This window comes from Callionymus lyra, chromosome 11 (assembly GCF_982586985.1).
Source record: "Callionymus lyra chromosome 11, fCalLyr1.hap1.1, whole genome shotgun sequence".
NCBI classification, from domain to species: domain Eukaryota; kingdom Metazoa; phylum Chordata; class Actinopteri; order Syngnathiformes; family Callionymidae; genus Callionymus; species Callionymus lyra.
The window spans coordinates 6036596-6059787 of record NC_141828.1 but is presented as its reverse complement, the minus strand read 5'-3'; the positions used below and the strand labels follow the sequence as shown (position 1 = coordinate 6059787).

Below are 23192 nucleotides of genomic sequence, written 5' to 3'. Positions count from 1 at the left end.
GCCATATTATGGGTAGTTAACTAACTAAGCCTAACTATTCCATCTTAATTTTTTAATAAAAGCTATTCTCTTATTCGATAATAAATAAACAGATATTTTTTAGAAACAAGGGAATGAAGGATAAGGACAGGAGAAGAAGGTATGCAGAGGCAACAACTGTGTCGTTCGAAACAGAAGAACATCTTGATCCCACAGGTGTGAAGAGAGGAAAAGACTGTAGAAAATTCGTCTTAAAGAAGGAACTGAGCTAAAAGGAAAACCTCACTTTACTCTTGGATCTGAATTCCGACTCGACGCTTTCCCCGTTAGTTGTTGGTCAATATTGGTGTTATTGAAAACTATCCATTGATCAACTCTTCAATATCGTGATCATCCTTTATTTTATTGTCAATTACTCCTCAACTCTTTTGTCAACAAATACTACATTTTTTGGTAAATGTTTCACTTTCTTTCTTCCCCTCCGTTAATCCCCAACATACTATTTATACTTTTTTCATTGCCCTGTTTGACGGTTTTTGCACTGTGTTTATTTGTATTATTATTAGTTCTCTTGTATATTTTATACATATTGTTTATCCCTATTCTTATTTTTTGTTACCGATTCCTGAGTCGTCCACAAACCCGGAAAATTCCATGTATATAAAACCTGGCGAATAAAGCTTCTCTTGAATCTTGAAGTGATAAAGTCAACTAAAGTACATTTTTACATTACAATAAAGACCTTTTTCAATAACTTATTAACAGTAATATCAAGTTTGTCAAAAGAGTTTCCTCTATATATCACTGGCTGCACTTACAATAAACTAAATGTAACTTTTGACTTTTAACTAGTCCATGACTGGAGAGGAGACAATACAATGCAATTTTATTTACAGACAGTACAGGAGAGTGTGATTCTATTTTTTATTAATTGGACATATTTGTTTAATAAATAATTGAATTATCAGACTGGTTTTGTCAGTTACGTGAACTAGTTGTTTTTGACACCAGAACATGATATACTGTGTGTGTGTGTGTGTGTGTGTGTGTGAGAGAGAGAGAGAGAGGACAGTGTGGTCTCCTAACCTGGTGCTTCTGACTTTGATCAAACATTGATTATAATTTAAGTAAGTAAGTAAGTAATATTTATTTATATAGCGCTTTTCCAGACCAGGGTCACAAAGCGCTTAAACAATCAAAACAATACTCAAAAAAGTACATACTTTAAAGATCAAGATAATACTGAGAACAACACAGGAGTTCCAGAAAATCAAGGAAAAGCCTGAACAAATAGAAACGTCTTAAGATGTTTCTTAAAGGAGTCAGTAGATCCATCAAGCGCAAAGAGAGAGAAGATCGTTCCAAAGCTTAGGAGCAACAGCCTGAAAAGATTTCTCTCCTCTGGTATTGAGTCGTGTGCGAGGAACCATAAGTAGATTCTGATCCACAGAACCTCAGAGCCCGAGCTGGGGTGTAAGTCTGGATCAGATCACTGATGGAAGGTCTGACCATGAATAGATCTGAAAGTAAGAACCAGAATTTTAAAGTTGATCCTGAAAGAAACTGGCAGCCAGTGAAGAGTTTTAAGGATCAGAGAAATGTGAGTTCTTCTACTAGAGCGGGTTAGAATTCTCGCTGCAGGTACAGTGAGACAAGTTGGACATATATATTTATTACCGACATACATTTGTTTTACTCGAGTCCTGAACAATAAATACGATGATAAAAGATGGTTGTGATTTTAAAAAGGTTTGAGTCTCAGTGCGTCGCTGCTTGACTCATCAAGACCCCCAGGGACTGCAGCGTGGCGTTCAGGGTCGGACCGGGAACGTCGCGAGCCACTCGCTGCATCGGAGACAAGTTGGGTCCCTCGAGGGTGTCCAGCAGTCCTGAGCGTGAGAGAAACAGAGATGACACGTCTGTGGGATGATGGAACGGCCACTCGAAGTGACACACCTTCGACGATCTGATGGTAGGCGAAGTGCAGGTACAGCAGGGACAGCATGTGGAGGACGGAGACGGTTCCGCAGAGGAGCAGGCGAGGGGTCTGGCCGACGGTCCGGGACAACAGAGCCGAGACCTGCACGTCAAAATAGATCAGAGGACAGTTCTGGGGCGAACACGTCTGAAACTGACTCCAGACCATGCGCAGGGTGGACAGTCCTCCAATCAGCAGCCAGAGAAAGTAGAAGAGGAAGTGGAAGTGGATGTTGTAGGTGATGAAGAGGACGATGCAGTGACCGAACAGACCGTAACCCTGAGGACACACGAGACACGTGTCAAGCTCCGTGTCCGTCCACGAGTCAACATCCACAGTCCGTCTCACCAGCAGTGACATCATCTGTAACATGGTGATCTGAGCGTTGACCAGGTACGACAGGAAGTAGATCAGCGAGGAGACGCCGAGCCAGTAGCCGAAGCAGGTGCCGATGGCTGTTCCCATCAACGTTCCCTCCCTCTGGGACACAAACGCCGCTCGTAAACAATTCATGACAACAGCTGCTCGAGTTCTCTCGGGATTAGAAGGACTTTACTTTACGGAGGTAATATTTGGGTCAATCTTAAAATACAATTTACAAATTACATGTTTTTTCAAGATTACTTTAGTGTGTTCGAAGGAAAAATTAGGATTTTGTATGAAGAAATCTTCATGTTTACAAACCAGTTTAAATGGATCAAGAAACTAATTCAGATTTAATGTAAAAAAAGAAAATGAAAAAAGGGGTTTAAAATATTAACCTGGTACATTGTTGATGTTTACCAGCCAGTGATCATAAACCAGTTAACTAGGTTGGATAGAACTTTATTCATCCCTTGGGAACATTTTGAGAAATTAGATTTCCAGTCTTCGAGTGTAAACAAAGTCCAAACTGATCAATAACAGCATAAATAATAAATAAATAAGAATATAAATTGATACAAAGGATACCTGAACCTAATAATATCCATAATATCAATCATTCAGATTTGTGTAAATTAGCTTTCTTACACAAATAAGATGACAATTAAAAAAAGAAATCTAATAAATTGAATATAATGAAGCTTTAAAATGTGAATTTGCGAGTAACTTGTATTATTTTCTCCATTTATTTTATTGGACTTCATTTCACAATTCATACTACTTTATTATGGGTTTATTTATGGGTTTAATGTAGTGCATTATATGTGTTGAAAGAAAAAAAAGCAGCTTGCTAAGCTCGGTTGCTATGGCAACACGGCTCAGTATATACAAGGAAGTAAGACTAAATTATGATCTACTCAAACACTCGTGATCCAGTCACTCATCTCTTTCAACCCCCTTTACTAAAGCAACATATTGTTAGTACTTTTCGAACTAAGTACCGATCTTGAAGAGAAGATTACAGTATTAGTGTAATTATCAGACATTTTTAAATGACACCATCTCTTTGGTTAGACCAGTACCTAGGACACAAACACAACTACTCACGATGACGGTCCCCGAGGTCTTCATGCCGTGCAGTAAAATAGCAACGAGTGTGAAAACCAGCATCAGCGGACCGTAGAGTTCTCCTGCAATTTTCTGAGGATAAAATCAAAAGTTGAAATTTAGACTTTGGGTCCCGAGAAGAAACCCCCGAGTCAACAGATAGTCATCTCTAGATTAGATGTTTCCATAATAACTGTATGCAAGTACAGTGTATCTGAAGGCTTACCTGGGGGAAGTTGATCATCCGGACAGGGATCATGGACTCGATGAGTCTGAGGAGAAACTGATGTTACACTCGTGCTACAGTGGGAACAGCTGGAGGTAGAGACCGTGGTACGTACCTGCTTCTCACCTGGACCGGCTCCACATCAAAGTACGGTCGCAGGATGTCGATGTTGGCGTACAAATTAAAGGCTTTGGAGGCCTGACGCTTTCCTGCCTGCCAGACCTAGAACCAGCAGCAAACAATCATCGCTAGATCAGTGTGTGTGTGTGTGCGTGTGTGCGTGTGTGTGTGTGTGTGTGTGTGTGTACAAGACTTCAAGAGGCGAGTTATCCTACTTCATCCGCCACCTGGCGACCCAGCTGACCCTTGATTCCCTTGATTCCCAGAAACTGTCCGTCGTCGGGGTTGTCGTCCTCCGTGGCCGCCGCCTCTTCCGTCACCTCCTCCTCCTCCTTCAACCTCTGATGGATGTCACCCATGTCCTCGAAGCTGGAACCCGAGGTGTCGTCCATGTTCTCCATGTCGATCACCGCTGAGCCCGACCCGCCCTGAGACGGACATCAAGAGCCATGATGTAATCACTTCGTTTTAAACAATTGTTCACCGAGTATATTGCATGTGTAACGACGTAATCTTAAACATATCAAAAGGTTTGTTAAAACTTCTTGAACTGACAGAAGAGAGTAGTGTACTGGCAACAATCTATGATAAGTATCACGATACAGGGACAACGGCACGATATATTGCAATATAATGTGATACTGGGAGCTCGACAGCCTCACAGCAAGAAGGTTGCCGGTTCACTTCCAGGTCAGGAGGGAGCAGACCTGTGATATTTCTGTGTGGAGTTAGTATGTTCTCCCCGTGTGCCGTGGGTTTACTCGGAGAACTCCGGTTTCCTCCCACAGTCCGAAGACACAGAGAGGTTTATTGGGAACTTGTGGAAACTGTCCATAGGTATGAGTGTGTGTGTGAATGGTTGTGTATTTTTGAGTGCCCTGCAGCCTGGCGTCCTGTCCAGGGTGTCCCCTGCCTCTCGTCTGTAGAATGTGGGATAGGCTACAACCCCCCCAGCAGTAAAGAAAATGAATGATTGCGATACTGTATGAACAACGATATACTGGGTTTATTTTAATTCATTATTTTAAAGTGTTGTGCACATAAAAGAAAAACTGTTACACTCTTAACATTAACTCGCTGAATTCAAAGAGAGTTATTTACATTTTGAATTCGCAAGAAAATAAATACATGTGAAATGAAGTTTTTGCATATTAATTGTTATTTAAAAAATACATTTTTGCATTCCTGTATTATCAATACACGTGTCCTTGGTCTTATCTAGAGAGATGACCCTCTAATACTCGATTTATTATTATTATTATTTTGACGTGGTAGTGAGTAGGATGAAGCCATCAGTGACATCACCTGAGCTGATGGCGTCATCACAACAACACAACCAGAAAAAAAACTAAAACATTAGTAACCAGATGATTGCAAGCAATAATTTAGACAAATGGTGTGTAACTATTTTGAGTTGTTTCAAATACAAATACTTGAATTGTTAGTTTTGTGTGTATAGTTGAGTGAACCTCTTTAAAAGTCAGAAAATGCGATATTCTACATTGAAAACCTCTGGTTGTTTATTATCTTCAGCTCTGTAAATACCTGCACTTACACGTAAAACAAGTTTCAACAGTGTTGTTACGTGACATGAACAACTTTCGCTGAAATCAACGTTTGTTAGCATGTTAGCTTCACTGTTAGCTCGGTCGCTGCTTGTGTCCAGTAACAAACGCACTGACCTGCAGGATCTGATCTTCGAAGCCTCCCCATGGCTCCGTGTTGCTGGTTCTGGCACCAGGTCCGACAGACATCCCGTGCACCGACTTCAACGTCGCTCAACTGGCCTCGATTTCACTTGTTTTTCGATTCCGATGTATGACAACACGGAAGTCAGCGAGATCCCGCCCCTTGACGTGGCAGCGTTGGGAAGTATCGCGATATTAGCAGCTCTAGTTTTATAGTTTATTATTTTACGTGTTAGTTTATGAAGGATAATAAATATGAAGGACGATAAATGACTTATATATACATACATGTATAAATGTATAAATACGTAACAAAATGTATAAATAAACGTTTGGATAAATATCAATATGTCAAAATAAATAAATGACTTCTGATTTATTTTTTGTCAAAGAATGTATGAAGGACGATAAATGACTTATGTATAAATAAATGTATAAATGTATAAATAAATGTATATATACGTAACAAAGTGTATAAATACGTTAAAAAAAGGTATAAATGTATTAATAAACGTTTGGATAAATATCAATATGTCAAAATAAATAAATGACTTCTGATTTATTTTTTGTCAAAGAATGTATGAAGGACGATAAATGACTTATGTATAAATAAATGTATAAATGTATAAATAAATGTATATATACGTAACAAAGTGTATAAATACGTTAAAAAAAGGTATAAATGTATTAATAAACGTTTGGATAAATATCAATATGTCAAAATAAATAAATGACTTCTGATCTAATTTTTTTCCAAGAATGTATGAAGGACGATAAATGACTTACTTATAAATAAATGTATAAATGTATAAATAAATGTTTAAATGTATAAATAAATGTTTAAATACGAAACAAGCTATATAAATGTATTAATAAATGTTTGGATGAATAACAATATCTCAAAATGTCAAAATAAATAAATGACTTCTGATTTAATTTTTGTCCAAGAATGTATGAAGGAAGATGAATGACTTATGTATAAATAAATGTATAAATGTATAAATACATGTATAAATGTATAAATACGTAACAAAATGTATAAATACGTAACAAAATGTATAAACACGAAACAAAATGTATAAATGTATAAATAAATGTTTGGATAAATAACAATATCTCAAAATGTCAAAATGAACATGATGATCAGTCATATATTTATATGACTTCTGATTTAATTTTTGTCAAAGAATGTATGAAGGACGATAAATGACATGACTTATGTATATATAAATGTAAAAATGTATAAATAAATGTATAAATGTATAAATAAATGTATAAATAAATGTATAAATAAATGTATAAATAAATGTATAAATGTATAAAATGTACGAATACGTCACAAAATGTATAAATGTATGAATAAAAGTCAGCATTTAAAAATTTAGAAATGTGTATTATACGTAAAATAGCTCCATTCTTTGACAAAAATTAAATCAGAAGTAATTTTTTTTTTTTTTGACATTTTGATATTTTTATATTAGCATTTATTTATACATTTATACATTTTGTTACGTATTTATACATACATTTATACATTTATTTATACATTTTGACATGTATTTACACATAAGTCATTTATCGTCCTTCATAAACTGCAACATACTAAACAGACAAAAACAAACAACCAATGACTGAAAATAACAAAGATACATAACATATCCATCTATGGTACAACTACAAAACGGATATAAAACCAAATAATATTTGAAAGTGTTTCTAACTAAACTTATTTTAAAAATCGCCACATTTGAGTTTCCTGAACCATTTTTTTTGTAACCATTCATTTAATTCACAATATTTTAGACACGTTCAAGTTCAAGTTCTTTTATTGTCAAATATACATGTATGCGAGACGTATTCAAACTATCACAGATGCTTGTGGAAAAAAATACTACTGTGGCCCAGAACTGCAAAACTCTGAAACAAATATAAAATGATCTGCAACAAATGACCTTAAAATGATTCCGAGTTTGTACATTTGTATCAGTAAATTCCTAAATAATGGCGTTAAATTTTCTCTGCTGCCCTCTGCTGGTCATCATTTAATACTGCATAATAACCTTTATACTTTCTCTTTACCATATCGAACTGCTTTTCTATGTTTTCTCTCTTATTAACTGTATTTTAACTGACGCTGAATAAATGTGAACCGCAGCAATATTCTGATGATATTATGAACGTAGTATTTTATTGTGAAAGGAAACCGGAAGTCCAATCGAACGGTGTTTGGAGGATGATTCGGCGGCACCGCTGGATCCCTGACCTACTACCCGGCTACACGTGAACTGGGTCAGGACGACGGTACCGTTCCGGACCGGGGGGCAGCATGAATGAAGGGGCGGGGCTTCGCTTCCGGCGGCACCATCGACCCAAAATCATCACCGACGACCTGCCGGGGCATCGACACAAGAGCACCGGGTAAGCGCGGAACCGGCGATCACGTGACGCCGCTGGTTCCGAAACGTGCATTAAAATAAATGTGATTTAACACATGAATAAAATGTGGAACAACATGAAGTCAACGCTACACATCAGAAGCTAGCGTTGATCTGACAGTAACGTCACTTCCTGTGGAGCCCAAATGGGTTCTTCTGTGATCTCCTGGTTCTTCTGTCTTATCCTGGTTCTTCTGTGATCTCCTGGTTCTTCTGTGATCTCCTGGTTCTTCTGTGACCTCCTGGTTCTTCTGTGATCTCCAGCTGGCAGTGGTCAGTGGTCAGTTCCCAACGAAGCCAAATGAAAGTGAAACCATCCAAGAGAACATGTTTATCATTTAAAAGCATCCAATGACATCCATGTTTTAGTTTGACTTCACAAGGTCTGACGTCCTTGTGCTGCAGAACCTACAGCGGGAAAGTCTTCCAGGTGACGCTGCTGTCTCTGGGGGGTCTGGTGCTGCTGCCACTGCTCGTCATCACGCTGGTCCTGGAGTCCCCCATCCAGCCGGACGTCTTCAGGTGAGGCCCTGACAGAAGAGGGGGTTCAGGAGCTTTTTGGTGTGTCGGACCTTCATGTTCTGTGTACGCCACCTGCTGGTGGTCTTCTGTGCTGCAGTCTGAAGGAGCCCCCGATAATGTCCGGCAGCTGGGCCCCCAACCTGAGACTACGAGAGGCTGAGAGACTTTTCAAGGACCAGCTCATTGGGCCGGAGTCTATTGCAGCAGTGGGAGGTGTGTGTGCGTGTGTGTGCGTGTGCGTGTGCGTGTGCGTGTGTATATATGTGTGTGTGTGTATCATTGTGTTCTAAGTGTTCTTCTCTCTGCAGATGTTTTGTTCACTGGAACAGCTGACGGCAAAATAGTGAAACTGATCGGTCGCAGGATCTTCACTCTGGCACGACTTGGAAAACCACCCTGTGGTGAGATGTCTGACCTTAATGACCTTTAACAGTGACCTACATATCTTAGTAAGTAAGTAATAGTTATTTGTAAAGATCTTTCTAGACCAGGATAACAAAGCGCTTGAACAAAGCTTAGGAGCAACAGTCTGGAAGGATTTCTCTCCTCTGGTCCGGAACTTCAGGAACCATCAGTAGATTCTGATCCACAGACCTCAGAGCCTGAGCTGGGGTGTAAGTCTGGATCAGATCACTGATGGAAGGTCTGACCATGAATAGATCTGAAAGTAAGAACCAGAATTTTAAAATGATCCTGAAAGAAACTGGCAGCCAGTGAAGAGTTTGAAGGAGAAATGTGAGTTCTTCTACTAGAGCGGCTCAGAATTCTGGCTGCAGAGTTTTGTATGAACTGCAGGCGAGAAGATCCTTCTTGTTTAGACACAAAATAAACTGTTACAATAGTGTAAACGAAAAGACACAAACCTTTGTTTGTTTTTGTTTGTTTCTGACATCTTGTGTAGTACAGTTGTCCTTGGTTTATTAGGGGGTTACCTTCTGAACCCCCAGCTCTCGATTACTGAAGTCCATGATGTGTCATCAGACGATTCTAAGTGTGACTTTCGTCTGCACTGTTACAGGGTCTCTGGAGGAGGAGCCCACCTGTGGGAGACCTCTGGGCATCAGAGTTGGACCTAATGGCACTTTGTTTGTAGCCGATGCATACCTGGGCATTTTTGAGATGGACCCGAACACAGGTGAGCGTGTGACCTTGACGCTCTTCTTCTGTGTAGACTAGTGACAGGTGTGTTTGCAGGCGCCTCCACCCGGCTGGTGGCGGGGGGTCAGGAGGTCGCCGGCAGAAGGTTGTCCTTCATCAACGACCTGGATGTGACGCAGGACGGGAAGAAGATCTACTTCACCTCCTCCAGCAGCAGGTGGCAGCGCAGGGACTACTTGCACCTCCTGATGGAGGCCACTGCAGACGGACGGTAGGAAGTGATGTCACGCGTGAAGAGACGCAGCCACTGTTGTTGTGTCGTCAGAGTGCTGGAGTACGACCTGGAGAGCAGAGAACTGTCGGTGCTGATGGAGAACCTGCGATTCCCCAACGGAATTCAACTGCTTCCGGACCAGGAGTCGGTTCTGGTGGCTGAGACCACCATGGCCCGGATACGCAGGTACAACTGCTGTGTATTGAAGTATATAAAGTACCATTAGAACATTGAATGGTTGACCTTAACATTTCAAATGTTGCCTTTTGCAACGAACCATGTTCTGAAGTTGCTTCCTTGACTCAAGAGGCAACACAAGGGATACCTCAAACACATTTGTTTTCGGCCTTGGACCTGGGATAACACTAGGGTTGAGCATTTAAAAATTAATGTATTTTTGTCAACCCGGTTTGAAATTCGAATTCCAATATTTCAAAAATACATTTTCTAAATGTAATAAACTTTAATTCGTAGCCTTTTAAATTCAATATAACAATGTTGTTATTATAGTTATAATCAGTGATGACGTCTTGGGAAGCTTCATGAAACAGTGTCATTATCTTCAGAGTCCACTAGATGGCGTCACTGCAATATTTTCCTTTTGTTTTGAACAACTGTTCTGATGAAACATCATTTTTAAACTGATGGCGCCACCTACTGACCTCTGAACAACATGACACTGTTTCATCAACTCATCACTAGTTATTATAATAAGAGACGATACCGAAGAAGTACTAAAACAAATTCAACCTTTCAATATACAAATTATTTAATTCAATTATAAAAAAGCAACTCAATGCCTTAAAAAAAACATAATACAATAAATACTATATTTTCATACTGGAGATGCATAAACCGTAGAATGATGACGAAAACAAACCAGTGACCTTGAGCCTCTGTCTTGTGACCTCCAGAGTCCACGTGGCCGGTCTAAACAAAGGTGGCATGGACACCTTCATCGACAACCTCCCTGGTTTCCCGGACAACATCCGTCCCAGCTCCAGCGGAGGGTACTGGGTGGCTATGTCGGCCATACGCCCGAACCCTGGGTTCTCTATGATGGACTTCCTGTCCGAGCGACCTTGGATCAAGAAGCTCCTTTTCAAGGTGAACCAACAACTGTCAGTTCAGTGTGAGGTAGACGAGCTTCTTGTTGAGAAGAAAGTTCCTCGAAAGGAAATAAAGTCACAACAAGAGTATGTTGGACCAACACTAACCAGCTGAGAATCAAATACTTCTTCTGCCTGCAGGTGTTCAACCAGCAGGTGCTGGTGAAGTTGGCTCAACCCTACAGTCTGGTGGCAGAGCTGCACGAGGGCGGCGTATGTTCCCGTAGTTTCCACGATCCAGGCGGCCTGGTGGCTCCGCACGTCAGCGAAGTCCTGGAGCACGATGGCAAACTGTACCTCGGGTCGTACCGCTCGCCGTTCGTCGTCAGACTGGATCTGCGAGAGGAAGATTGACCCGATCCTGGCTCTGACTACTGTGAGGGACACTAACTAACGCCCCCTGGTGGAGAAAATAACACTGTTTTATCTACGACTTCAAAAATAAACACATTTGTCTACACTTTTTCCGAATTGTGTGCGTCCTTGTGTCCATGAGAATGTGTACGTTTGTCAGATGGGTTACAGTGTATGCAAAGTTGTGTGTTTATTGTGCCTTATTGCACCTTTATGCACTTATTAAAAGGGCAAATAAGTGTTTAAATGTATAAACAAAATGTGTATTTATGCGTAAAGTAGCTCCATTCTTTGACAAAAATTAAATCTAAAGTCATTTATTTATTTGTACATTTTGATATTTATCCAAACATTTATTTATTCATTTATACATTTTATTACTTATTTATACATTTATTTATACATTTTATTATGTATTTATACATTTATTGATACATTTTGTTACGTATTTATACATTTATTTATACATTTTGTTACGTATTAATACATTTATACATTTTTTAAACATTTTTTTTACGTGTTTATACATTTATTTATACATTTATTTATTCATTTATAAATTTTGTTACATATTTATACATTTAGTTATACATTTATTTATACATTCTGTCAACCCCGACATTATACTTGGAAAGTTGCATGTAGTTTTCATGAGTACATCTGTAAATGGTTTAATAATTATTTATATATAAAATAAAGCAAACCGAGATTTGTGGGGTACCACAAGGGTCTATCATAGGACATTTATTGTTTCTTATTCATATTAACATTCCTGTTTGGGTGTCAATCACTCTGTGTCCAATATTATTGTCAGATGATACCTATTTGATTCTATCCAATATTTGTCACTACTGGTCAATAGTAGCTTCCTCGCATTTTTAAAATGGTTTAAAACCATTACATTGTCACTGCATTTTTATTTTCTATTTTATGATCACATATTTGATGTCGTTTGATAATTATTATTGATTAATTATTTGGAATGCTTTTAACTTCACGTTGACAGTAAAGAAATTGTTAAAATCACAACAGCTCAATTTCTAAGCATTTTATTGACGAAAAACTCATCGAAAAGACAATTATATTCATCTATTGTTCAACATATATCTGGGGGTCACAAGGAAGATTGTTTTTTTAAATGTTTATTGTGTATTATATTTTTGATTTATCCTTGCCCCACCCACTCTATCATTGTATGAGCTTGCACTTTACCCACATATCTCCAGATAATATTTTTACTTCAGAAAGGTTTTGTTAAAATGGCAACTCTTTACACACGGTATGATGCAATCGCTCTACTTCTATTGCAAAACTAACAAATATCCACAAGATGGCGCCAGAGTCCTATCTCAGAGACCAAATCACAAATACTCCAAATAGATAAATAATTAAAATAATGACGCACGAACCACTAAAACAAAAGAACAAAGAGAGAGTCAATAATTTTACAAAAAGAAATCATCACGTATTTTCCCATTTTACTATTTGTGTACTATTTTTATATCTATGTATATATAGTATTTCTGTCTCTCTTTTCTTCTCTTCTCCTTCTTTTTAGTTTATAATGCTACTCGAGAATGAATGTTTTTTTAGTTTGTCTTGCTTTATTATCAGTGCAATTCCTGTAGTAGGAGAGGTTATAATATTAATATTAAGAAATATATATATAGATATATAGATAGATAAAACTTCACTGATCCCTCACATGCAATAAGAAATAAATGATGTGTCGAGAATGTCATTTTCAACAGCAACATACAAGTAGTCCATCAAATAAAGTTAAACAGAAAGCATGAATCTTGGAATAATTCCTACTTGAATTGACGTAAAAAATATAGATGTAACTATTTTTTTTTAAATATTTTATATATATATATATATTTTACATGACTTTATGTGTATTCCAATATGTTTTTTTCAACTAATATTTAAATATTAAAATTACAGTCTTCTTTTTTTAGCCAATATTTTTTCCAGTGCCAACGCTTATTTATCTTTACAAATGATTTCAACTTAACGTATTATTTTCTTTTTACTTTTTTTTAAATAAACAATCTACTAACAAAAAAACATCTGTCTATCAATTGTTGACGCTAGTAAAGAAAGTATGTAGTGTGGATGTATTTTGGACATTGGCATTGTCCTGGGACGGGTCAAAAAGTATTATTATATTAATAACATAAAGCTTTTAAAAAATAGTGTAAAATAAAAAGACCTATTGTCAGACCTGTGGGGCCACATGCGACCCTCTGACTCCATGCAGTCATCCAACAATGTTATTACTAGTTTAACTCTACATATAACTTGTTATTGTTTGAGTTTTGGTTTTATATTTTTTTGTAGTGATTTTTTACAAATGTTTATTTTAATTATTAATTCAATGTATTGAACTTTATATAACGCTTCCTATTTCAAAGCAAAAATAACTCTTATTAATTTATTTATTTTGACTCATAAAATATATGAAATATGCAACAACAAAAAAAAAAAGGATCTCTAAATAAAATGATGTTTATTAATCTTAGTTTTCCCATCATTTAAAATTATTTATTAGTCACTTTCTTCTCTGGAACAGAGTAAGAGTCTCAGTAAATAATGCGACGAGTCACGTGATTAAAAATGTTGCTCGTTAAGTTCCTTATCAGTTCATGCAGGAAACACGCCCCAGTATTACGTAATAAACTGTGTTTAAATATGACCAGGCTGGACTTCATGCACTTTTACAGCCTGGACTCTCAAGGCAGCACTTGTTTTATTCATATAAACACGTATTTTGGAGCCACTTGTTCAGTCGAACAGTCGCATGATGCTGTAAGTAAGAAGTCGCACGACTGCTTCCGGAACCGTGCGTGACGTCATCGCGTCTGCGCCGAGGACGCCCCTTCCCCCGGCCTCAGCACCGCTGGTGTCATCGACATCTCAGGAGAAAGTGAATAGTACCTGCTTCACTGAATTTTTTGGAAGGAATCAACCGCACCTGCCTCGTGTTGGGTTTTCCGAACAAGTTCCGAAAATCAATGTTGTAGGATTTGGAGGATAAGATCAAGACTATTCGGTGAGTCTCTGCCGAATGTGTCCGGCTGCGAGGATTGCTAACGTTACAAAATGGCGTCTTTGACCAACAACTTCAACGTCTTAACCTCAAAATCTTAAACAATAAAAAAATGTCACTCGCCGCCGACAGTTTGTGTGTTCGACGCTTGCAAGTGTAGTTACACATGAACGGTGTGTTGTAATAAAGTCAATGTTAAGACACAACACAACCGTGTGCTTCACCTCTACGTTAAGCTAGTGAACATCATGGCGGCTCGTGTAACGTTATGTCACCAAAGTGTTCGATACACGCATCATCTTCGGTACCACTGAAGGTACCACTGGAGGTTATCAGGTTCTATCCAGGCGGGAACACGTTTTAGAATGAAAGTATGGGGAGTGTCTATGTTTTTTCTATTGTCACCACAGGGTTGTTGTTGAACACAATAATGGAAACACATGCTAGTTGTTTGCTTTTGTTTCGTTTTCTCCTCCGCGTTACTGAAATATAGAAAGAAAATATCATAGTAATGGTGGTAATAATGATGGTAATATTGAGGTATGCAGCAGGAGTCAGGTGTGTTTTCATACGTGTGTGTGTGTGTGTGTGTGTGTGTGTGTGTGTGTGTGTGTGTGTGTGTGTGCATACAGTACCAGAACAATGGCGGAAATCTTGAGCCAGTGTTTTTCTCTGGAAACAGTTGTTATGACGTTGCAGGACCAGAGACACGTTATCAATTCCCCTTTTAAATATTTTTTGAACTGAACGTCGTGTATATTTTCCCATCAACGGAAAGATAACAGAATTAGACATTGTTGACTTCTTGTCAACAAGAAACGTGACCAGGGGTCCTCAGGGGTCACCAACCTTGAGCTGTGTCATGAGTTTCCAACAGCAAGAGATAGTTACTGGTGTCACCAGGGGCCCTTGTAGGGGCCTTAAACGTTTATGTTGACTTAAAATATGTTCCTTATCTTTAGATTTAGTTTGTGTCATCTTGCACTTTCGTTTTATTGAACTTTGTTCTTGTTATGAGCCTTTCGTCTGTGTTGCTTTGAGCTGGAAAAACAATTTCCTCCAGAGGGATCAATAAAGTTTATCTAATCTAAAAGTGAATTCAAGCAAACATGTATTAAGATAATACAGCCAATTAGGAGACTATTGTCTGATAGTTAAATGTAAACAGAATACACGATAACAAAAAGGCACATCCATCCCGACGCTTTCTTACTACACTTAAAATAACTTTTTTGATCCCAAAGAATGTTTCTGTTCTGTATATTTATAAATGATTGAAATGTAGTGTACTAAGTGATACCCACAATAATATACAATCTGCAGTTTAGATGGGTGTACATGTTCCTATATGAAGATAATCGTTTACACACTTTACTTTCCAGATTGACTATCTATGCCTAAACTTTTTCAAGTTCCCAGATAATGCGAGACAAAAGCCACTGTTTATCGAGGAAGAGACTGAGCGAGGGAAGTGAAACCCCCCAAAAAAGGGTTGTGTAACGATTTGACAAAATAATTAAACCTGCTGGACAATCGCAAAAATATTTCTTGCCATTATTTTGATAAATGTGAACAATAAATTAAAATGTTTTCAATGTGTAATTTCAATTAATAAGTTTGATTGAGCTACAAACTGAACAATCCTTTTTTTTGGATGGTAATTTAATACTATCAATTCTAACAAAAATGTAATGACATTGCATCTGCTACGAAGTTACATTTTTCAGCTTTGGTTAAATTTCAAGTGCAGAAAACGGAAACAAAATTCACACATCCTCAAAAATGAATCATGCGTGTGTCCTGGAACTGCGCATCAAAAGACAAAGCATGTTTGATACCCGGTGCCACAAAAGTACCTCAGTTATACTCAACCAATTGGAGGTCAATTCTGTACTTTTAACGTCACAGCAGGAACGATCTTTATTTATCGTGGCTCAAACATTCAGATGCTTCGTTGGTTATTGTGACATGTGCTGAATGGTTTCAGTGTATACACAAAACTGTCGTTTGTGTTGTGGATTTTTATGATATACTTTGAACGAGTCCAGTGTTTATCTATTGTGTTCTTAAAGCAAAGAATATGTCATATTTAATCAGATAAAAAACATGCATCAACAACTAGGAGTGATCCGGCAATGGCTCTTTTACTGACCAAACGCAGCCTCTTTTACTGCAGACCATGTCTCTCTTGTGTTAGTCATTTACATCACTTTTACATAGTTACCTACGTCAGCTAAAAATAACACAGACTCAACACTAAATACAGACGCACGCAATACAAAAACGGCTTTTATGTGTCATTAAGTTGTTGTTTTGTAACTTCTGCCAACCTTTCGTCAACTGGAAACTGCAATAACCGTGGAGTGAATCCAAAACACTTATCAGACTTTCACTGAACTCCCAACCCTTTATGTAATTGGTGTAAAGATCAGGGAAACTTGGAAGAAAAAGAAGCTTAATGGATATGATACGTCTTAAGAAGTTCTCATATTTGATGTTGCTTGTGTGTTGCTATTTATCATATATTGTCCGGGAAGAATCCTTATTTAGGTGTTTCAAATATACAAATTGTTAAACCTGTTCGATTAACTGAATCAAAATGGAACAGAATGGAAAGAATTGTTTGCACAATGTTTCTTTATTTTATGTTTTAATCAACGATCTTGTGCTTATGATTTTCACTAAAAACCCTTGTCGTGTTTCTGCATTTGAGGTTTCAAATCCATAGATTAAAGCAAAATTGTCTTTTATAACAATGTTTTAAAAATGGCTTTTAACGCCACTTGTCACTCGCTCAAGACTTTATCTGAGCTTTCAGGTCACTATGGTAATATTTTGCATGTAGAATAACCATTTAAATACTTGTGTATAAAAAGTTAACAACAACATCTCTCCACCGTGAGTGCAAACATTTGTTAATGTTTAACGTGTGCTGTCCTGTGCATGAAGCTTCTTTTCATGACGTAAGTCTTATCATCCTCCTGATACTTCGCCCTTGAACTACGCCCTGTAACCACTGATATCAGCTGTGTTTTGGCCTCTCACCAGCTGGCTGTCAACCAGCAGCAACAGTCATGAGCGTCTTTGTTGACGGGTATTAGCTGGTGGTTGCTGGTGTTAGTGGGTTCATATCCCACTTGATTCCATGTATGCCATAAACACACCTGAGCCACAGTCATGAGATCTGGTGGTCTGAGAATTCGTTGGCAGGTCGATACTAGTTTGAGATTAACACACGTTTTATTCAACCGTTATTTACAGCTTAACTGGGGTAAGGAGGACCCCGGCAGAGATTAAACGTGGTTAAAAACACACTCTTAGAAACATTGTTTTTGTTCTCGCACTAGTGACTCCTGAACCGTCAGTTTGCCTTCAACAGTCACGAAACATTTATTTCCATGTGTGGGTCGAGACGTGAGACTTTTCTCTGTTTGGCTCCCAGGATGGAGGTGGCCGGGCACAAGCAGTTCTTCCAGGCTCTGGACCAGCTGGAGGACGCGATCACCGCTGTGACCAAGACCCAGCAGCAGCTGAGGGACAACACCCGAGAGGTGAGGGTCTTATCTCTGCCGGTGCCGAGTCTTGTATTACGTCAGTCTCTCCGCAGGTTCTGTCAACTCTGTCACCTCTTTCTCTTTAAGAGCCTGATTTTTTTCCCCCCACTGTGTGGTTCCTGTCGAGTCATATGATTCATAAAGTGGTTTGCTGAGTCAGCTGTGTGTGTGTGTGTGTGTGTGTATGGGAGGTGGGGAATGGGTGCTGTATAAAAGTGGAGCGAAGCATATCCTTATCACTCGTGTGCATGCACTCCTGTGACGCTGAGCTTCATTTCTAAGAATCCTGACTTCTTTTCCACGACGTTTATCTTCAACGGTGAGATGTGACTAGAACTCCCGCTGGTCTCTCCTGAGTCTGTGACTTGTGTAGGTCTTCTTTTCCCTCTTATAAAAAATGTTTGTTCTTCGTTCTCAAAGGTCCGCTGGCAGCTGCAGAGCAGTGTGAGCCGCCAGCAGGAGGCGCTGCGCTGCCGGGAGGTTTGGCTCCTCAGTCAAATAGATCTGCTGGAGCAGCTGAAGAGTGAATCACTGCAACAACAGCTACAGAAGCTACACTGGGTACGGACCGGGATCCATGCGAGCTTCTACATGTTCAAGAGAAGCCTGATGAGTGGTCTGTGTTTCAGGTGCGCGGACGCTTCGATGCCGTTTCTCAGCAGCTGCAGAACCACAACAACAGGGATTATATCGACAGTCAGCTGAGCGGCTGCATGGAAAAGTAATTTTCTCTCTTGATGCGTCTTGTCGGACACGGTTTGATGAAACTATGAAAGATTCCACATTTTAATGTCAGACAAAAAGATGCTTGTTTGAGGACGACGTGACAAACGACGACAGTGTGGACTAAAGCTGCTTTTATTTTACATTCTTAAACCTTTTCATTAATCAAAACACTTTTCTAGAACATTTTAGCTTCTGAATAGAAGTAATTATTCTGCTTGTTCAGTACTGTTGTGTGTTTTGGTTTTTCTATTGATGATATTAAGGTTTGTGTTAAGACGGTAGTTGGTTTAAGTAGAACTAGTAGATAAAGTAGGTTTTGAATAGGTTTAATCCTGAATAGTATAAGTCACTCACTAGATATTCACACAATATTTTGAATATTTTGTTCACGTAAACAAACACTGATCTGTGACTTCTTTCCTTCAGGTTCTCGTCTCTGTCATTGTCTCCTGAGGAAACGTCCGACATTCGCTTCCACGCCAACACACGTTCTCTGAGAGACGCCATCACCTCGTTCGGAGACGTCACCTCACAGGCGAGCGTGAAACTTTCACACAGAAGCTCCTCTGTTCACCTGCTGACTGTCGTCTACTCTTTTATTTTGAAGGAGTCGGAGAAAGTCATCACAGAATCTCCGATCTCAGCCAACATCAAGCAGGTGTGTTCGTAAGAGCGGCGTTTAAACCTGTGCAAGATTGTGAAAGATCGTCTGATGTTTCTTCAGAGCATGGACTCGAGTTTTCTCAGTGAGTGGCTTCTGGGGGCCAGACCACCAGGCACCGCTCGTGTGGCCCCGCCACGCACACAGACCCCTGAGGATTGGCTGTTGAACAGGAGGAAGGACGAGGTAAAGACTGCATTTGTTATTGTTCGTAATGATAATAAAGGTATGTATGCTATGGAAGGATATCAGAAGTTGTTTAAATCATAGTTGACTTCAAGGTTTCCAATGTTTGAAAATTATTTTATTTACATTTTTTAAGCATTAACCTGTTTTTTTATTAGTTTATTCAATCGTTTTTTTTTTTACATTGAATTAGTTTCTTATATTTTGATTTTAAAAAGCGAATATTAAAAAAACAAAACAATTTTTTTACACAACTTAAAGGCCAATAATTGGAATTAGAATATCAAACAAAAACAATTCATTTTGAAAAGATATCTCCATGATTTAATTCAATTATTCAAAATGGAGAGAAAAAAAACTACCTTTCATATTACAAATAAGTCAATTAAATTATTCAAAACAATAATTAAATGCCTTAAAATCAACTATTAAATATTCTGATGGTAGATTATGCTCAATATAAAAAAAGTCCTCAACTCTTTTCCAAGAGATGAAAAACTGATAAACATTTCCAGTGAAATGAATCACGTTTTTCCTCCAACACACAATGTAAATATTTACACTCTTGGAAAAAATCAATTGGCCTGTTTTCACCATTGGTTGTCAAGTAGGTCAACCTTGCTATTGATTGGAAATTCAAAGTAAACTTTTATTTTTAAGATATCAGAGCAATGTTTTCTTTCTCTAAAAAATAAGCAGAACATGTCGATTCATTATCGGCAAATATAAAAAAATGTTTTGGTAACGTCAGGCTAATATGACTCTTGTTGTCACTCACTATGATTTGTTCTTCTCAGAATTCCAGCTCCAGGCACGACTCTGTGGACTTCCTGAAGGCCTGGGGTCAGTTGCAGGACCTGGACGCATGGCTTCATCAAGATCGAGCTCCGGTCAGTCGGCAGCGCAGCATCAGCAGCTGCAGCTCCACCTTCTCCATCGAGAAGATCGACGAGTCGGACCTGAGCGACGCTCTGCAAGAGGAGATGCTGAGCGACTGGCTGGTCACTCCGGACGTGGTCACTCCTGACGTGGTCGCGGAGACGTCCGACGCCGAGCGCTGGCAGCGGGTGCTGAAGCCGTTCGCGGCCAACTGGTCCAGCGGCGACTGGCTGGTCTCCTCCGGTCGCTCCACGTCCAGCTGCACCTCGTGCTGTCAGGTGACCAAGCCTCTGGAGATCGAGAACCTGGGTCTGCTTCGTTGCTTGAAGAGCCCCAACACCAGCCCCGCCAAAGAACTAGAAGAGTGGCTTCAGCAAGCTCCGCCGGTCCAGCAGGTGTGCCGGGCCAACGAGACCTGTGGCAGCTACTCCGAGTGCGTTTGTGACCAAAACTGTGGAAAAGAGGCCCTGGACCTGTGGCTGCTCAAGAAGGACGGTCGAGACAAGAACGGTGTCAGTCTAGCCAAGAAAGTGCCTCCTGTCCTGAACCTTCAAGCCAAGGAGGACAAGGTATTGATGAACCAGAAACATGTTTGTTTACTTCATAGATATTACAGTGATGTCACGGCTCACAGAACCTCGTGGACGCACTCGTTACAACACACGCCTTACTTATGGTGCCAACAAAACAGTCAACTCCCATGATGCATTTCTACAAACTTTTGGTCAGGGCTGATTGGTTGCTACGACACTGTATTTAAATTGTATGTCTGTCTTTGTTGCGTTAAACACAATCAACAGCTGTGATTGTGACGTAAAAGCCACAAACTTACTGCGTCTTAGAGAGTAAGAAATCTGGGCGAACGAGAGGTTACGGGATCAGAGTCCATTATGATGTAATGATGGCTTCACTCCTCCTCCAGCCTGCTGTAGTCACGCCCCGCTTTGTTTATACAGCAAGTTCCTTGGAGGTGGAGTCTTCCGGGACTGCAAGTGAGAAATGCTTGACCAATCACAGCAGAGTGGGTGTGGTTATGTTAAGTGAAATGTCATCTCTAGAAAAACTGTTTTCAGTGGGCGGGGCTTAAGATGATTTTCACAAATATTACAACGGAGTCCAACATCACAACAACACACACTTAAATCTACACATGAGTTGAACTTTTAAAATAAAACGGTCACTATTTTGCCTCAACCAACGAGGGAAGGTTGTAAGTTCTGTGTTTAATTAATTAATTTGTTAATGTAAGAAAATGTTCTGTGGACAGCATCAGACTAATGTCACTTCAATTGCAGGTTCATGCCATCTTGGAAGCCTGGCTCCACCCCCAGATCAATTCTTCCGCCTCCTGTGCCCTGTCCGACTGGGACGTTCCAGGGGAAGAGAAGGCGAGCAGGGAGACAAAGTCCCGGTCAGTCTTCCAGCTGCCTCTGGATCACTGGGTCCAGCCGGCAGCATCACCAGCGACACCCCTGCCGTCTGAAGACCAGGACAAGTGGCTGCTGAAGAAGAGGAGTCAGGCTCAGGTAACTAGACCGACACGACCGAGGTTCCAGTGCAACGATGACTTATCGATCCATGTCGCAGGAGCGCCTGAAGTTACCGCTGGTCTGTGATCTGTTTTCGTGTTTGAAAGTGGGCGGAGACAAAGGGCAGTGGCTTCACAAGTCATCGCTAGAGGTGAGTCCGTGTGACGCTCTTGGTCTGAAGTTGACACTCATTGTTGTTTTTCTCTTTCAGATTTGATTGTGTCTGGATTATGCTGCACCGTCCCGACGAGTGAAGATCTTTAAATTACTAGTCACCGACTTATATTCTGCTATTAATACTCCTAACAGAAAATGCATTGAATCTTCAGTAAGTGAGGGGGGGGTCCGAAAACATTCACGACTTGATGAGTAAACAACGTGTGCGTGTTTAGCAATGTTTTAATGCAGATGATTATTTTTATCAGATCTTTTATTTGGACTTTTTCTGCACAAGTGATTTGAATGACCTCCCGTTTGCCGGGACGTCATGAAATCCATTCTGCCTTCTTTGGCAGATTTTTATTTTTCTCTTTGCTTTTAATTTCTTGCTGGGTTGAGGATGTCTTTTCTGCGGCTCTTTCAAAATAAAAGTTGCTGACATAATAAGCGTGTGCCACGTCACTGACTACACATGGACTTACTTATTGAGGAACCGTTCATGTAGAGCAGGAGGTCGAACTCGATCGTACAACGGTTTAAAGTGTTTTAGCAAAAAAGGTCACAGGCTTTACAAAATGTGTATTTGACAAACTTTCTATAACCAAAAGTACGCAATATTTACTTTTTATTCTTTTATCAATTTAACCCTTATTGGAAGTCTATAGATTTTAATAATCTCTGTTATTGTATCTCAAACAATTGCCTCAAGAAAGTTAAGCAAAAGCACAAATTAAAAGTGTCTTGAGATGTTTCTTGAAGGAGTCAGGAGATCATCAAACACAAGAGATCGTTCAACAGTCTGGAAGGATTTCTCTCCTCTGGTCCGGAAGTTCAGGAACCATCAGTAGATTCTGAGGTGTTTGTAAGAAAGTCAACTCTGTTGTCATGGTTCAGTCTCAAAGCTCAACTACTGCTTAAATAGAAACGATATAGAGTGACGTGAAATCACTTCCCTTACACAGTGTTTGTTTTGTTATTAACTAGTTAAAATTGTACCTCTGTGTGTATTTTAACTTTTTTTTATTTTATTTAAATGCTGTATTTTGATGTAGGAATAGATAAATGTAATTAAAATAGCACTTCAGTGTCCTCTGGATTTGTCAGATGGATCATCTGTGATACAGAACTGAGTCTCTTCGCTCTCAATGCTGCCCCCGCGACCAGACTGGATGAGAACGAAGGATCTGAAGGCC

General features: G+C 39.4%; 3 protein-coding genes across 4 annotated transcripts; 2 read left to right on the top strand and 1 right to left on the bottom strand.

Moving 5' to 3' along the window:
* Positions 1 to 1635: 1635 nt before the first annotated feature.
* On the bottom strand, positions 1636 to 5612 carry yipf3 (Yip1 domain family, member 3). Its single transcript, XM_087803157.1, has 9 exons — positions 5456 to 5612; positions 3989 to 4201; positions 3769 to 3875; positions 3654 to 3699; positions 3428 to 3520; positions 2306 to 2437; positions 2123 to 2236; positions 1936 to 2059; positions 1636 to 1868 (listed from the first exon to the last, which is right to left on the bottom strand). The coding sequence occupies exons 1-9, from the start codon at positions 5525 to 5527 to the stop codon at positions 1738 to 1740; spliced, it is 1032 nt and encodes a 343-aa protein (XP_087659283.1). The 5' UTR covers positions 5528 to 5612; the 3' UTR covers positions 1636 to 1737.
* A 2076-nt stretch (positions 5613 to 7688) lies between these two features.
* LOC148069060 (adipocyte plasma membrane-associated protein-like) lies at positions 7689 to 11364 on the top strand. Its single transcript, XM_087802498.1, has 9 exons — positions 7689 to 7879; positions 8302 to 8418; positions 8516 to 8631; positions 8727 to 8819; positions 9437 to 9553; positions 9613 to 9787; positions 9842 to 9976; positions 10705 to 10897; positions 11041 to 11364. The coding sequence occupies exons 1-9, from the start codon at positions 7788 to 7790 to the stop codon at positions 11251 to 11253; spliced, it is 1251 nt and encodes a 416-aa protein (XP_087658624.1). The 5' UTR covers positions 7689 to 7787; the 3' UTR covers positions 11254 to 11364.
* Positions 11365 to 13979: 2615 nt separating this feature from the next.
* ncoa4 (nuclear receptor coactivator 4) lies at positions 13980 to 22446 on the top strand. Of its 2 annotated transcripts, XM_087803029.1 has the most exons (11): positions 13983 to 14308; positions 17748 to 17856; positions 18280 to 18420; positions 18489 to 18580; positions 19012 to 19120; positions 19193 to 19243; positions 19310 to 19432; positions 20230 to 20880; positions 21607 to 21837; positions 21899 to 21991; positions 22052 to 22446. In XM_087803029.1, the coding sequence occupies exons 2-11, from the start codon at positions 17749 to 17751 to the stop codon at positions 22055 to 22057; spliced, it is 1605 nt and encodes a 534-aa protein (XP_087659155.1). In that variant the 5' UTR covers positions 13983 to 14308; position 17748; the 3' UTR covers positions 22058 to 22446. The 2 variants fall into 2 exon arrangements, with proteins under 2 accessions (XP_087659154.1, XP_087659155.1); XM_087803028.1 differs by having other exon boundaries at positions 13980 to 14308; positions 19012 to 19243.
* The last annotated feature ends 746 nt before the right edge of the window (positions 22447 to 23192 follow it).